Source organism: Charadrius vociferus, unplaced genomic scaffold (assembly GCF_000708025.1).
Source record: "Charadrius vociferus isolate BGI_N301 unplaced genomic scaffold, ASM70802v2 scaffold111, whole genome shotgun sequence".
NCBI classification, from domain to species: domain Eukaryota; kingdom Metazoa; phylum Chordata; class Aves; order Charadriiformes; family Charadriidae; genus Charadrius; species Charadrius vociferus.
The window spans coordinates 3,310,095-3,327,147 of record NW_009647046.1 but is presented as its reverse complement, the minus strand read 5'-3'; the positions used below and the strand labels follow the sequence as shown (position 1 = coordinate 3,327,147).

Genomic DNA, 17,053 nt, shown 5'->3' with positions numbered 1-17,053 from the left:
TTCCTGCTCTCAACTAGATGCATCGCCTTTCAAGATGCCAATAAATTTCAAGCCATTACCTTTGCTTTGCCCAAGCAGTAAACCGGGCTGTTAGATCAGCCTTGGTAAAGACTGCGTGGGGAGGGGCACAGCTGTTCCCTTGTTTACATGGGGAAATCTTGTCATCCGTGAAACTTCATCCTGACAGGTAAAGGGAGAGGAAAGGCTGGAGCAGACCAGGTGGGTTTATCAAGCACCAGCCTAAAACTTAATTATTAATTTTCAACCGAATTGATGCTGTCACCAGAGGCTGACTGGCCCTGAAAACACACAGGAAGAGAAACCACTTACTGGGAGGACTGGTAAAATCCACAGCTTCATGGCCACTCTGACCTGGGTTGCACAAAAAAGTGTTTCAGAAAGGAGTGTTGATTTCTGGTGGATGGGTACAGCTGTACCAGCAGCCAACATTTATATCTTGGCACAGATCTAAAGTTTATGGTGGTAAACAATGTGCTCTTCATATGGACCCAGGTTATAGCACCAAAGTAACTGTGGAGGCTGCACAGCTTTGCCGATGTAATTGCAGCTATACCAGAGCTTCTGGCCAGTGCAGGTACCTCATTTTGTAATACATTTGAACAAACTAAGCTACAGGAACTATGTAACACAGATGCAGCCCTAAAAGCACAGCCGATCCACAATATTAAGTTCACTGAAAGCACACCTCAAAGCAAAACCTATGCACAGTATGAAACTACCCAAAAAGCATTCAAAAAATGCAGAAGACTACAAAGTGCACTTGTAACTGCAGAGCAGCAGATGAGGTGCTGCGACAGGATGAAGGCATAAATAAGCAGATCGAAAACAACAGCAGTCCAACTACAGCTGCACACATTTTGCATTTCCTCATCTGCCCTTCATCTTCTGCTCCACAATCTGACCTTGAACAAGAATTTGAAGTTTCAGAAGTTTCATTTCATCTTTTTTGATTGCAAGCACCTTACTGAGGCTGAACAGCCCCTAAATAATTTCATACCTTTTTTGCTTTACTCATCCCAATAGGGTGCTGCCACTGAAAGATCTCAACTTGTTTTTTTTCTTTTTTTTTTTTTTAATGTCAATGTGTTCACTAGTTCACCTCTGACACCAGGATATCAGATAAGCTGCTATGAAGAATCTACCACTCTACTGAAAGCACTATATGTCCTTTGCTTTGCTGCCAGGAAACCACCTGCATCACTGACTTCTATAAAGCTGCCCATTAGTTTAAACAAGTCTGTGCCTTTTTAAGGTCCAGAAGCATAATAAGACTTCCTAACCTGATCTCCTTAATAAATAATGCTATCCCTTTTTTGCTTAGATTACATTCTTTATTTCTATTTACGAATCTCACAAAAGCTGGTGAAATTCCAGCTTATGCCTTGCACTGCCACAAACCCCCACAGTCCTCTGCAGCAGAATTCAGGTCTAGCTTGTCTAAAGCAGAGTGCCTTGAACGCAAAGCAAAACAAACACTCATTGGGATCACTGACTAATGGCTCAATACCTTTATTCCTAAGACAATGTAGATCAGCGTTTTGAAACAAGGCAAGTCTCCCCTTTGTTTGGAAGGGGTGTTCTTTCTGTATCTACAAGCAGGTGCAAAGAAGCGGGCATGCCTTTCCCCTGATCAGACAGGGGAAAAAATGGCTTTCTTGCTCCCAGTCTCTTCTTATTAGGCAGGCTGGTCTATGCTGCTCTGAACCCTTCCCCCACAGCTGATTCCTGCCAACAACATACACGTCTTTCCATTAGATCTTCTCTGTTAAAATGGAAGAAGCAAAAAATAATGCACTTATCTTTTTGGATTTGTCAGTCTTATCCTCAAATGGATCTTATCATCTCACGCTCTGCACAAATAAAATTTCTTTCAAGTCCATTTATCTTCCCCAGATGCAATAGATCATATATGAAATTCTTCTTCAGTCTTTACCAATACAACAAACCTATTTCTGCCTTTTTCTGCACCTGTTGTCAGTTCAGAAAATCCTAGCTTTACTTTTGGAACCACAGTGAATTAAATGATGACTAACCGTTAATTTTCATCACCAACCGAAACCTTAACTGAGGGTACTTAATTTAATTCCTAAAACAGGACAGCACCAGAAGTTTCTGTTGGATGGACTGAGAAACTTTATGCAAAGGTCAAACATTGTTGGTTCTTCCTGACCATACTCAATCACATAATTGATTGCCGATCTTTCAAATCAGGAGAAGTCTCATTACAGCACATCTAACCCTTCCTTTCCTTAGGCTAGCTCTTGGCATTATCTGCTGGTGCTTCTTCTCACAAGCCTGCCATGCAACTACTGCACAAGAGCAAGCTTTAAAATAACCAGTGGGAAACTTCAAAACATTAACAAGAACTAAGTCTTATAAAGAAACAGATCATCTCAGGTAACAAAGCTCTCACGCAGGAAAATAACACACTTGCAGATAAGTGGCTCATTAATTTGCTACCTGTCTCCCAAAGTCTGGGGGGGAAAAAAAAAAAAAAAGCCCTCAAAAAAACCCCCCAAACCCCTCTCTAAAAAGCCTCTCTAAAAGGCCTTTAGGGGACTGGTCCAAACCCAGATCTGAAACCTAGGGCTGAGTAAGCAAGAAACTGCTAAACAAAACTATTGTCCATTCAATTGTGCGTGCATGTGGTTGGAACAGATGAAAGGAGAGAAAGAGGAATGCCAAAGGGGGTGTTAGCGTGACAGGAGATACATACATATATATTCAGTGCAGATGCACAAGTGAATTGAACTATGCAAACAGGACTGTGCCCCCAGCTATCGCTATCTCTTGCAAAAATCACCAACAGCTCTCAATGCTGGAACAATCTAATAAAAATATGGTCACTTCTGCGGCAAAAGCAATGACAAGCTGTTTCATTTTTGCCCTTAACTCAGACTACAGACCAAAAGCAGTACCTGTGAATTCCCCATTAAATGTCACGCTGAGACTGTAACAGCAAAATCTACAATATGTTAAAGTTCTAATGACAAGAGCAAAGGATTTGCGCACAAGCTGCCATTCCACCCGGTTCTCTGTCTGCTGAGCCTCAATAGAATGGCATGCAAGATCAAGTGTCAGCAATATGTTGATGACAGAGCTACATGCACCCTCATCTAGGTGAAAAGAGGCTGTCACACAGCTGCCTACATGTCTGGAAGGAATAAATACTGGAAGAAAGAGTTGTCTTAAATTTAATTCAAAAAAGATAGTAGGGAGAAGTACTGAAAAAAAACCCTTTATGAAATTGCAAACCTCTTCTCAGCCCATGGCCCGCTTAGTGCAAATCTGGTAATAATTCACCTTGGTTCCCTTACCCCTACTTGACTTTGGCAAGATGACGGCACATAAATAATCTCAGATATGGAACCATCTGTGCCATACTTTTTTCTATCAAGTTAAAACTAGGTTCCCAGCTGCACCAGAGGTAACAGTAGCTACTGTGGGGCAAATGGGCTCAAGGCCTTACCTGAACTGCCAGAGCTCAGCACTCCTAATATGGGACCCCATATTAAACAAAACGTCTTGGCTCTCAGCTTCACATCCCATGATGTAAAAACATCCTGAATAGATGGCATTTGCCTTTTCTTCACACCGTTCGGCTAAAACTGACACTGCTCCCATGGTTAACCATCACATGAGATATTAACACAATATTTTATGAAGGGATCTTAATGAGTTTTAAGTTTTCTGAGTTTCTTGTAAATTCTGTCTCAGCAGCCTTTGTGCAGACGTGGGTGAATTGGCCAAGGCAGCAATTTAACTAACTCTTACAACATGCCATTCCTGCATCTATACTCAAACGTGCACATCTATGCAAACCTTCACGTCATCTGCTGCACCAAGGTGGCTGTTGCATTTTCTAAGGATGTTGAATACAGCTCTTCTTACAGCACCCTACATAAGCAGTGCTTACCAACATGGGTTTTGGATATGCTCTGTTTTTCTAAAGATACCTGCCAGCATCTGACAATACACAGAGCACATAAAACTATTTGGCCTCAACCAGACTATTATGCTCCACTTCATATTAAAAGGAGGGATTTCCCGTACCAGTCAGAAAAGGGTTCCGTCCCCATGCCCTCTTCCTAGTACCAACAACTATACGCAGTCTGTGACTCTGCTTGGACTTTTGGTACTCTAAGAAACATATACCTGGTTCAACTTCCGCCAACAGTGAAAAAATTCTTTGGGCAGTAATTGAATGTATTATTTGCAGTTCTACTCAGAGTCATCAGAAGCTCCCCCTGTCCACCTGAAGATGTCAAAATCTCTCTCAAAAGACGACAGAAGGGACAACACCAATAAGCATGCTTTTTCAATAACCCAGCAAGAGGCTGGCACTCCCTTTCTTGCAAACTACTCTTGTTTTCAGAAGTACGTTAGTTCACATGGAATTTTTCAGTGGCAGTAACGTGCTGCAGTAAGCCATTTCCATATATTCTCCTAATCAATTTTCTTTTCACATTATCAAGGGTTCCGACAAAACCGTAACTTGCGCCCCAGTGAAGCAAATGAGCACGGCCATTTGCTTTCAGGCTTAAAGCCCCTCCACTTATGGCTGCAGGAGCATTCACAGCGCATCCCATGAGTCAATGAGGTCCAGCAGGGACCTCTGCAGACCACACTGGACACATTCTACTGACACTTGCATGAAGCTCAGAAGACAACAGCACCCAATACAATTGTGCATCTTCTCACATATTCTGTGCATTGTTCTCGTTAAGACTTCTGCTGAAAGAGAGCTTGGCTGTGTGCTAAAACTCTGTGTGCCTTTCTGCTTCAGGCCTTTCTTCCTGGAGTATTTGGAATTCTCCATATGTTTACAATGGAAGCATAGACGTATTCTGTTCCATCCAGGCTACTGACCGACCACTTCACTGGGATGTTTTCCAAATACCAGTAGTCTTGTCAAGAGTTAATTCCAGATCTCCACAGCCTGAATTTCCTTCCAGATTCAGAGCACAATGCAGAATTTGAGACGGGGCTTGGTTACGTCATCTTATCCCCACAAATTGCATGATTTGCTCTTCAGCTTCATGTCAATCAAATTTTTCTATCACCTACTTCACTTTTTGTATCCTGAGCTTAAAAGCCTCTTTCCAAGTTTTATTTTAATTTGGATTACAGTAATCATGTTTTTCTGATATTTCTGAGTTAGCTTCCTCTGGGTAAAATGAAAAACATTAAATATTACAAGGGCATCAGAGTTTGTGAATGCCAGAAATAAAGCTACATTCTGGCCTTCTTTTTCACTAATATCCATTGCTAACAGATCCATAGCAATATGATCCTTACTCTTCTATGTTTCTAAGGAACTTCAGTTCTGATCAGGTTCCTATTTTCACGTTCTGTTAAGTTCTTAACTTCCATATATTCTTGGAATCATACAGAATTCAGAAATCACCCCAGATCCAAGCAGCTTGAAAGCAGATCCTCTTTATTTGGAGACCAGCTCCACCGATGATTTCAAAATAGGCTCCAAAACATATTCTTTCTCAGTATTTGGAGTCCTTTCTCCAAACTTCCCATTTCTGAAACTCAAATATTTCCAGACAATTCCCAGTAGCACTGCTACCTGTACCACCTCAAGTTAGAGATCTGCTAAATGCAATTCCTTCCCTGTACTTTCCAGCTACAGATAGATTTCAGAGATGTTAGCTAGGTTTGAAAAACAAAACAAAACAAAACGAACCACAATCACAAACAACCAAAAAAATGAAGCTTATGCATACCACTCTTGTTAAAAGTCAACACTACTAGAGAGCTTTTTAAGCCTCAGTCTGAAAAACAAGCTTGTTCTTTAGCAAAGCCAGGTTTCCATCTGAAATGCTAAGCAGATCAGTCTTAAGGGAGTGAATAGAAAGAGCATGAACCTCTAGCTCACGACTCCACCATATTTGATGACAATTCACTACTTTTACTCCATTTCTGAGTGTAATTCATAACTGTCAAATTACGTCAGCCCCGACCTGTAGATCTCGACCCATTTTCTCTGAAATATTAGGAGCAAGATGTATATAGACAATGCACACTTGTATAACCAAGACGCTCCTTAATACAATCCAAAAGTGCTTTAGTTCTCCGAGAGAACATTTCTCTCCAACTCTGAAAATTACAGCAGCAGCCAGTGGATTTCTAGGTGCGATCAAATGTATTAGATTTTCACATAACAAGACTAATTAATTGCATCTTCAAAACCTCTATTTCAACAGCAAGATGGAAGAAAGTCTCTGAGGAACAGAAACCTGCATTCCACTGACTGTTAGTCAAGATGTGGAGGAGGGGTTAATTGGAAACAGAAGTAATCACTGTATTTCACTCCTTAGCAGGTTGCCATGCTTTTGCAGTGACTTACAGGCCACATTGCCAAGCCCTGCTCTCCCAGTTCATTGATTGCAAATCAAAAGGTGTCAGGGAAGGACGGAAGGAAGAATTGTGAGACAACTTATAAGAATTTTCATAGAATCTTATGTAGCACTTCTCTCGGATTTCTCTCTTGAGAGTTTTGCGAGTAATGTGAAATTAAAATAACCACAAAGCATTGCTTCAGAACATGGCTGTGACTTATTTTTAATTAAGAAGTTGAGTAACAATTGCTTTGTATTACAAGCTGTTGGCACAGAGGCAACAAAGATGCTGTCTGATTCTCTCTAATGCGCACATTAAATTAGAGATTGAAGAATACAGTTTCATCAGGTTTCCTAAACTTTTTCCTACTCTATGCTGGCCACGCTGCAAACAGGTTTTTTGCTCAACTGAATATGAATACATCAAGCACTGTAAAGACAGTGTGCTAAGAATATTAGGAAGTTCCCTGCTTAAAGCTCTACTTTCATTTTGCATGTCTTAAAGTGTTACAAACTTAGGAAGCAGTCTTATTGCAAAACTCAATACAGAAGAAATACCTGTAGTTGATCTACTAATTTTTACAAGTAGATGAAAGAATAATATTTACAAGATTAACAGTTCTATGTTTTCCAAGCTTAGTCCTACAGACTGCGCAAAGATAACTAACAACACACCAGAAAGTTAAAACAATACTCAACATCATGCCACAGGAAGGATCTTTAACCAAATTAATTCAAACTGGTCTAGTTGCGACCCTGTCACATATGCAGAAAGCTGAAAGTCCAAAGCAGTCAGAAATTAGACATTTTTAGTATCTTTAAACATGATGTGGGGAAGGGGAAAACAGCAAATTAGTTAGCAAATCCTGCTAGACTGAATAGATCTGAAAACGTGGGGGAAAGGTTTTTGGAAGCTAAAAATATATGTGCAAGAAAAATGAAAATAGCAACCTTTAGAATACATGCAATCCATCTGGAGAAAAATAATCCAGAACTACAGCAGATGAGAAAGACAGGAGTGCAGTGATGTGGAACAAGTCTGAAAAGAAAGAGTGGGAAAAACTGTACAAAATTTTCAACGCACCATAACAGAAAAAAAAAAGAAGTCAGTTTTCAACTGCATAAGTAAAGCCCTGTAGTCCAGAAAAAAAAAAAAAAAGCAGAAAAAAAATACCCTCAGTGGGCTTCTGGTAAGACTCTGCTTATCACATTACGTACATTTAAACATATCCCAGAATGAGGGAAAAAAAAAAGAAGGGTATTTTGGAGAGAATTCAGAAGAGCAAAAAGAGAAAGCTAGAAGATTGAATTACAAGAAAAGATTAAGGGAATACAAAGCATTACTTCACTAAATGGTGACTAAGAGCAAGGGTACAAGCATTTGAAGACAGAGATGAAGAAATATAAATGATTTGAAATGGAGATGAAGAAATATAAATGGAAGATTTAGACAGAAGCTTACTGATTTAGCTGGCTACAAAAAAGTTCCTCAAAAAGGAAGGGCTAGAAGCCATAGCAACTGGAGTTTAGAGCAAATGTAAAGGACGGATGAGAGGAAGAGACATGATTTTAGCTAATAGGACTTCTCTATCTTAACTTATTATGATACAGTAAAAAGACTGTGGGAAGGGATACTCCTGTATCTGGCAGTAAAAGCTATGTATTTCACTGGGATCTCAAAATAACTGAAAAAAGAAACCGTACAAGGGCAAACTACAGTTTTAAAAGGATCTAACAGAATACTGAATCCATGTAATTAGTGATCTTATCATATCCACACAGCTTTCACCAACCATACCTGCTAACCAAATTGTGCTTTTTTCATAAATACTTTTTAATTTCTCTCTTACCTTAAGAGGCTCATACCAGAATGGTAGCTCAGAACCCAGGCTGAAAAAGTACTGAGTGGTGCACCAAAGAATATCCTCATCATTGATCTTCCCATGCCTTATAACATGGAGCAGATGATGACGATACAAAACTCTTGTTTATCAGCTGATAAAGCAGCTCATGTAGTGACGCAGCTGCAATGACCCTCTCTGAATCACAAACGGTCTGGAGAGCAACTACAGAGTCTGAAGGAGAATCAAGCGATTTCTCCCAGAGACATGTCTCTCTCCAGTGCCAGGCCACTAGACAAATGGCTCATCGCAACCCTTTTACATTGGGAAAGCTCTGCCAAAAGTAGTAATAATCAGAGAGGCCTTTTAAAAAGGAAGTTTTTTTTTTTAAAAGGGGAGGAAAAAAAAGAAAAAAGAGAGGAAGAAAAAAAAAAGCTGCTTAAGAAGTTATTCTCTAAGTGAAAAGTTTTGAATAGCTATTTTTCATGTTCTGCAACAAGTCATCTGATTACATGGTCTAAAAATCCAGCCCAAATTTCAGCTTTAGAAATTACCTAGTTCTGCCTCCTCAGCCCTCTTTGGGCATTATCAACTGGACATAACTCTTCCCATCCTAAACTATCACTGAACAGTTGTTGTGCTCCACTGATGAATAAAGCAAGATACACACGTTCTCTTCACTCTACTTGCCAGTTTGCAAAAAAAGGTTTTCCGTCAGGTACTAAATGAGTCAGAGTGGGTCATGGTTCAGCTCTCTCACAAAACAGAAGTACAAAAAGGTAATTCCATTACCAAAATATGCCTACATATACATAGAAAGCTCACGAATAAATAGCCAACCAAAGCCTGTTTGGCAAAAGCATGGTAAGCCTCACCTTCAGTCTGCAAGTATGATACGAAGCCTGGCTCATACCCTTCCTGAAACTGCTGGTGGCTGCTCTCCTACAGGTTAGTGGCTTTTAGGAATGTTAGGAAATGATTCCAAAGCCTCAGCTGAAAAACTCCCTCAGCAAAGCCAACTGTAGTACCACAAGCAAGATGGTTATTACCCAAAAACACCTAATAGGCACTCTGAATGACATCTAGACTTAGGAATGTATTCCACAACATGGAATGTATTTATTTGTCATCATATTTGAAACTAGAGTAAAGTTTCACAATTCTGTTATATTTATGCTCTCATGCCCTGTTTGCATACCTCTGTAATAAATTCCTTTGTGTGTTTATTATTCAGCAGGCCTGGAACATGCTACCTCTTCGCTATCATAACCCAGCAACTAATTGCCAGGCTAGAGCCAAAGCAAAACCAAATCACTGATGGACACACACACACTTACCCTCATAGAGGTTTCTCCACCGTGGGGCTGTTGCAGCCTGAAGACTTGAGCAACCATGTGTTCTGTGGAGGGGTGCAACAGGATACGTCGGGAAGCCAGTCCCACCATTACATATCTGCCCATTGGAGACAGGCTCACAGAAATGGCATTAGGGCCTACGAAGAGAAGAGGGGTTATTTCTCTCACAGGCTGACATCCCTCCCCATGCTTCATCCTCACAGCTTCTTCATTCCCTTCCAGTATTCCCATAACGTACGACATGCCACGCTCATTCTTATAAGAGGGCAGAGAAGAATAAGGAGACCTGCACAAGTACAAATTTTGTGAGACATTTCCTTGCTGCAAGCATCCTCCCACTAAGACAATGAAGTTCTTTAAGGAATAAAAGACTACGCCTTAGCAGCTCCCCTGTACCAGCACCCTACACGTCCAGACCATACCACAAGCTTCTCCCCAGCAGTACCATATTTGTGGCTGGTTGGAAGGCCAATAAAGTATTTCCTGTTACTACAATCACTGATGTTCAGACTATTGAGTTTCTCACTGAAGGCTGAGTTCTGAGGTACGTTCTCAGCCCCCCCCCCCCCCTTTGGTTGGAAGGCCACTAAAGTATTTCCTGTTACTACAATCACTGATGTTCAGACTATTGAGTTTCTCACTGAAGGCTGAGTTCTGAGGTACATTCTCAGCCCCCCCCCCTCCCCGACTTCCTCCTGCATGCTTACCAAATCGCTTTGTGTAAAGCATCTCTCCCAAGTTGTGGGGAGCCAGAGAATACACAGCCAGTATTCCTTCATCAGGGAAGCCTCTCTGACTGCTGGGAATGAAGGCTGCTAGCAGCTGCCCATCAGCAGAGATATCACAGCTAGCATCATTGTAAATCTTGCAGTTTTGAACAAGCACGTTCACAGAGGCTGCAAAGAAGAAAGGAACAGTGATTAAAGCACGCAGGTTCAACAGAGAATAAAGTAAGGTTTAAACCTAGTGTTGGAGACTGGACAGCACATGCAAAAGGCACTCAAGACATTTAACTTCCTCCAAAAGTTTATGAAACATTAATACCCTGATTAATGTAAAACTTGCTCCAAAACGGAGATAAGACACTGCAACGAGCCCAGGAAATGAAATCTACTCACCTCCTGGAGCCTTCAGCCAAGAAGTAGTGGCAATTGCACTTTATCAAACCCCTCCTTTGTTGAGCATAACACCATCCCTTGCAAAGGACAGCACAGTTTAAACAAGTCTCAAATCGTGACTCTGACAAACTCCAGCAGTGGTATCATTGGAAACAGTACACCTTAATTCATTTCCCCTTCTCTTGAGGAGCCCCTAGTTCCAGCTCCCCTTATCTCCAATAAACAGGAGATGAGAGAAAAATTCCTCACTGCAGATACAGACACTCACTTCTGACAGTTGATTTTTACACCTATCTTGAATAAGCACGTGAGAAAGGGCAGAGACTTCTCCAGCCAATCCTCCATTTAATTACTCCAGTATTTGAGACACTCACACGATCAGTGAAGTAACTGTTCAGCAGACAGGGTAGTGAGCAGCAAGTCACAAAACATAAGTTCTACTTTAATCTCTACTGGCAAGTTGCTGGGTGACCTCGTACAAATCTTCTCCCCTTCATGCCTTGCGTATGCAGACCACAAGCTCTTTGGGCTACTGAATCTTACTATGCACCTGTCCCATTCCTAGCACAATGAGGTTCCAAGGCCTCTTAGCATCATCATCACCAACAGCTCAATGGTGGCTTGATAAGACAAAGCTGGAGTTATGTTCGCTCCCTCAGCATACCCTAAATGTTTTTCAGTTTTTCACTAAAACTGCTGCAGTTATTCCAGGAGGTTTGGAGCTGAAACTGCATACGCTATTTTGGGGATGGGGAAATTGCAGATTCTAGTATTTTCAAACTCCAGGGGATAAAAATGTAAGAAAAAATAGAAATAAACCCCACACTTGCAACATAGGAACATCACATGCTAAAAGACCGAACACCCCATCTCACATGCTCGAAGGTATAGCATCACGTGGAGCACTATGTCAACTTCTACAGTCCAGAAATTCTCTTCTAACCATCAGACCATGCCCAGCCTAGAGGTGGCTTTTATTTTGTTCAGCTAAAATTGCAGATGAGTTCATGAAGGCACTTCTTGTGCTAGATTCCTTATTAGCCTAACAAAAAGACAGTGCTAAGAATGCTTTGTGCATACTTCTGAAAGTTTGAACTTCCAAATCAAATTAAGGCTGTAACTCAATGCTTTGACAAACTGGTGCTGCTGCCAGAAGAAACAATCCTTGCCCTTTGTTTCCAACACTTCTGTGGAAAGAAAGCTACATCAGGGAACTGATATGGCTGAGAAATTAGTGACTGTTGTCTAGGTCACTTTTTAGCCAGAACAGTTTCCCAACCCGGTATGCCACACAGCCACATACACACTCACAGCAGCAGAAAAATGCGATGACAGAAGCAGACAGAATTGCTCCTTCTTCCAGCATTGCTGATTTAAAAAACTCGCTGAACCCCATCTTTAGTTCTCCTGGTCTCAAAGACATTTTTCCTGGGAACTGCTTTCCTACGTGGTTGAATATCAACTTCTACTGTTCAATTTAAGAAATTCTGATGAAAAAGACGACGAGGATAAAAAGTGGACTGTGTAATTACATTCTGTACCAAACCACCTACACCTGTACTCTAAATTTATTCAACCATTTTTTTCAGTCTCGAAGCTGCTAAAAACAGTAATTTTCAGCCTAGTATAAACAGAAAGGTGCTGAACAGAAAAAGGTAAATAATGGTAGTCACTGTCAGTGCTGTAATAACAGAATCTAAAATACACACGGCCCTTCAAAGAACAGACAGTCCAAAAGATGACAAAATTCGAGTGCTTAGTCTGAAGATAGGTGAACGGAAAGACAACAGAAGAATGATTAAAGACTATACTACATCATTTTAAAAAAGGTAGAATTTAAATATGCCCCCTTGTTTTTTTAAAATCTAGGCTTCACGCAAGTACTCGTTATGTTATCACAAGAGAAGATGGGCATCAACACAAAAACTGCAGTACATGTTGTGAACTAGCTAAAGGATACATGACAACAGGTTGCACTATTGTAATCCCCATCAAATTGGGAAGATTACTGAAGAGTTCTTCATTGACTCATTTCAAAACTAGTCCTATTTATTAGCTTTATCAATGGGCTAGGCACAGAGTGGAGCTGCTTGATGAATTACATTGATAAAGTTGGATAATTTCATTAACGGAACATCATCAGACCACACAGCGAACTGAAGCACACAGAGACATAACAGGAGTGAAATGAAAGAATTCTATAGTGTCTTAACATTTACAAATTTCTGCTTTACCTAGCAGCTTCTCAGTTGGAAACAAGAGAGAATCAACTTTGGTGATCACAGCAAAGACTAAGGCTTAACAATGAAAGAGACGGCAATCCTAAACTGCACTAAGGAGTACACTTACAATAGAAATAACAGTGCTAATATACAATCTTGTGCTGAGACCACATGCAGGATACTGGGCATAGTTTTGTTCAGCCATGTTCAAGAAAGATTAAACCCTAAATAGTAACAAGTCCATCAAAGAGCTAGGAAGATGACTGGGGAAAATGAAACATGTATTTTATGTTAAAAGAAAAAAAAAACCAAACCGATTGCAAGGAAATGGGATTGTATTTACAAAAAATACCAGAAAGTAAGTGCCAGAAAAACGTCAGTTCTCTTCACAAAAAAATGTTGACAGGTAAGTAATTGGGTGAAAGCAGCCATTAAACTTGGAAACGAGAAGATTTATACAAGAATAGCATGATTCTAGAATAGTCTTTCAACAGAAGTGAAAGGGTCAAAGAATTTAACCAATTTTAAGACACAATAAGATGAACTACAGGATGTGCTTGCCTAAGACAGCAGGGAGCTAGACTCAGTGGCTAAGAGGGTCCTTTCTCACCAATTCCTTTGTGGTTCTCTAGAGAGCAGTTATCTAAAAAATTAATTAAAAAAAAAAAAGGGGGGGGGGGGGAATGGGATCTTATTGGACAGTTGAATATTGAAACTCTCCCAGCCAAACCGGAGTTAACTACTGAAAAGAGCCAAGCAAGAAGGCCAGCAACAGAGCAAAACTACATATTACACAGGGAGAGCATTTGCCAGATACACGATTAAGAAACAAGCCCCACCACCACCACTTGCTGCAAAAAACTTTGATTATAAGAAGAGAAAATATAGTCCAGTCTCTTTCTTTGGGGTCTAAGAACTGTTCTCTCTTATTCCTATTCTGCTACATACTTCTGTCCTGCATCTCAGGCTCAGGATGCAGTTTCCATGAGGTAGCCACGGTTTCTCTAGTGTTAACTATTGTCATTTGATACTCAGTGTTGGAAGTAGCGAGATTGTATACTTGCTTCATCAGAGCACAGCTGGGTATCATGTATCTCAGGGACACTTCTGTACTGACCAACCCCTGGTGCTTTTCAAAGTGGTGCAAGAGGTTTGAGAGGGGACAGACACTGCTTTCTCTGGGCACAGGTGAAGTTTCTTCCTTGTTTCTATAACTATTCAAAATCACAGTCTATAGAATCCATGTGTCTTCTCAGCTTTTAAAGTTTGGCTTTTTTTTAATCTAATGCAACCTTGGACATTCATAAGAAAAAAAAATCCCACACCTTTATTTCTGTAAGGTAAGAAATGCTTGTATTTCTTTGGTTCCATTTACAGATTCAGGGGCACTGCCATGTCTTGTACATATCCTCACAGTTCCATGGCTTTTTTTTTTTTTCTCTCCTTTCCAGGTCCTCTAATCCTCTTCCTCATCTAGCATTTACTATATGTCTTTTTAAAATAATGTTGGGTTTGGATCACCAGTCACCAAGAGTCTATTTATCATATAGCACATGTTCACTCATTTTCTATCTACACATTATCCCCCCTGCCCCCTCCTCCTTTTTTTTGGTGAGCAGTCCACAATGATGGCCAACACGACTGCGTGTCTTGTTCTTTTTAAAGTTTGTTGCATATGGCGAATGCCTCTTAGCAAAACAGATTGTGAGCACTCCTGCCAGAAGTGAACTATCTTTCCCCCTTGATGTGTGCCTGGAACATAAAACATCACAGACACAAGCTGCACAGAACAAGAGCACCCTTTATTTCAGTCTTTCAATATCTGATTCATGCTGGCATTATGGTTCTTTGCTCTTCCCTCATTTACAAAGGATGAGGGACTGACTTAAACCTAGAACCAAGGGAGACTACTGTGCCAGCAGAAAAACTCTAAATGTGAGAGGCGGAGATCACAGCAAGGTTTCATTTTAAGGAACATTCCCAAGACATGGGGAGGATGAATATACCCGTGCATTTGACAAAGCCACAGGCTATTTGATTTCTTTGAGCCTGAGGCCTGATCTATGAAAATGAAGCCAATACAGAAGATTTTAGGGAAAAAAAATGCTATTCTTGGAAAACCATTTACAACAAGGCTGCCCCTTTCATCTCTTGTTTTCTTTTGTTGTTAATGCAGCCACCGAGCTGACAGAACAGATCAAAAGAAACATCAGAGAGCAAATTAATCAAGCTGTTGTGCCAACTTGGAGTGCTTACACCTACAGCATAATTACGCTTGAAGCTGGGGAAGGCCTGGAACGCCGGCAGCAACAGCACTGTTTGCCAAAGGAAAGTAGCGCCGGGCGCACCATCCACTCCTAGCCACTCTTAAGGATGACACTTTCTTAAAAGCTGCTCCTATTTATACATTGTTTGGCATGCTTTTTCCCCCCCCTTTTCTTAATTTCTTTTGCATCCCACCATAGATCAGGAAGTATTGATCAAATCACCTTCCTCAAGTCCCAGCCAGTGTTAGAACAGGACAAATTCCTGACGCGTGACTAAACGTGGAAGAACTAGACCAGTTCAGCCACAATGGCTAGAAAGTGAAATAACGAGCATGAGAGAAACTATATTCAAAAGATATAAACAAGAGATAAAACTTTCCAATATTTTACCTACCAAAAGGCTGTATTCTACACCGATTCAATAATTACCTGTTAGCTGTGGGAAATTTTAAGGATATAGAACACTTGCTAGAACTTTAAATCAATGCCAGAGAGAGCATTGTCTCTGCTGCCAAATGAATTCCCCACCCCAATGCTGATACGACTGACAATTACAGCTTAAGACCAGGTCATGTTCATTTCAGAGTTATTAAAAGCAAAATTGGCAAAAGGAGAGAAGAAAACTGAAGCCATCTTTTTCCCTTTTGCAATTAATAGAGAAAGACAGGGCAGAGACTAAAATCCCACAAGTCCCTGCAAAGTCGTTTCATCAAGACCGCTGCAGTCCTCTTTTCTGCACTTGCTGGACTGAGCATTAGCGAGGTTGCTGCTGCGGAGCCGAATCTTGAGCCCAGGGCTCCGAAGGTTCCTGGGGCCCAGCCGCTGAGATCACAGGACTGCGCTAATCACGCTGCTGTCACTTGCTCAGATGCGTCCGCTTCAGCAGAAAACATCCTACTTCCAAACTATCTTTTCTTTGTTTAATTGTAACAGGAAGAAGAGCTGCTCGGAGATGGAGGTTGGCCACAGAGTCATTTCTTTGATGGAAGAGTGGAGCTGGCAGGCAGTCCCAAACTTCAGCTGCATCATTTCATCTGCCTGAACTCCCAAACCACTCGTGGCTCAAGTCAGATCCAGGAAGTGCAATAGCCCTCTCTGTGTAAGTAAACTCTCTCACATGACCACCTCTGATTTAGAGGAAATTATGGGGGGAAAAAAAGGAGCTATTGAGGTCACATGTTTTACTGGGAAAATAGTTTCTTTCCAAGATCACGAAGAGTTAGAAAAAACTCCAACTCACCACTCCACTGTCACACATTTAGCTTCCCAATAGGTCTACAAATTTGTGCACCTTGGCAAACTTGCAGCTTGCTTTTGTTTTGTGCCTAGACAAGCTTGACAAATATCTGTTTTAAGATAAGCACAGCTACTACATCTTCGTACATCCCTACTAGACATTGGCACAGGATGATATCGCTAACAATCTAGAAATGCCAAAGTTGGGCTCAGTATGTAAAAAGGAACAGCAGAGTAAAACTGAATGTTTCCAAATGGTAATAAAACAAGATGGACAAGCCAAGTACTATGAAGCACTAAGTGGGGAGTCAGAAGGACTGGGGACAGGCTTGTAGCAGGAGCCCTGCCTGCAAGAAGGGCACAACGACAACAGAAACTGTAGCCCAGTTTCCAACTAATTGGAAGCTATTTCAGAATGGAAGTGTCCTGGTAGGGGAGAGGGAGAAGATTGAAATATTGATGTCTTGAGGAGCAGATGGTTCTTATTTTCTATGGGATTCCATAAATTATAAACAAACATCTTATGCTTTTTTTTTTTTTTTTCCAAATCAGCAGTCTTCTCCTCAGCAGCCAGATAAGGCAAAAAAAAAAAAAAAGCAGCTATTAGCAGCTGTAGCACTCTTCAAATACTTTACAAGCTTCC

General features: G+C 40.9%; 1 protein-coding gene across 4 annotated transcripts in view; it reads right to left on the bottom strand.

Annotated features, from left to right (window-relative positions):
- Positions 1-17,053, bottom strand: part of AMBRA1 (autophagy/beclin-1 regulator 1) — a 124,789-nt gene that overhangs the window by 34,178 nt on the left and 73,558 nt on the right. For all 4 annotated transcript variants that reach the window (XM_009895664.1, XM_009895665.1, XM_009895666.1 and 1 more), the window contains 2 exons: positions 10,275-10,463; positions 9,550-9,704 (listed from right to left, as the gene is read on the bottom strand). In XM_009895664.1, coding sequence (XP_009893966.1) covers positions 9,550-9,704; positions 10,275-10,463 — 344 coding nt within the window. The remainder of the gene's footprint in view (positions 1-9,549; positions 9,705-10,274; positions 10,464-17,053) is intronic.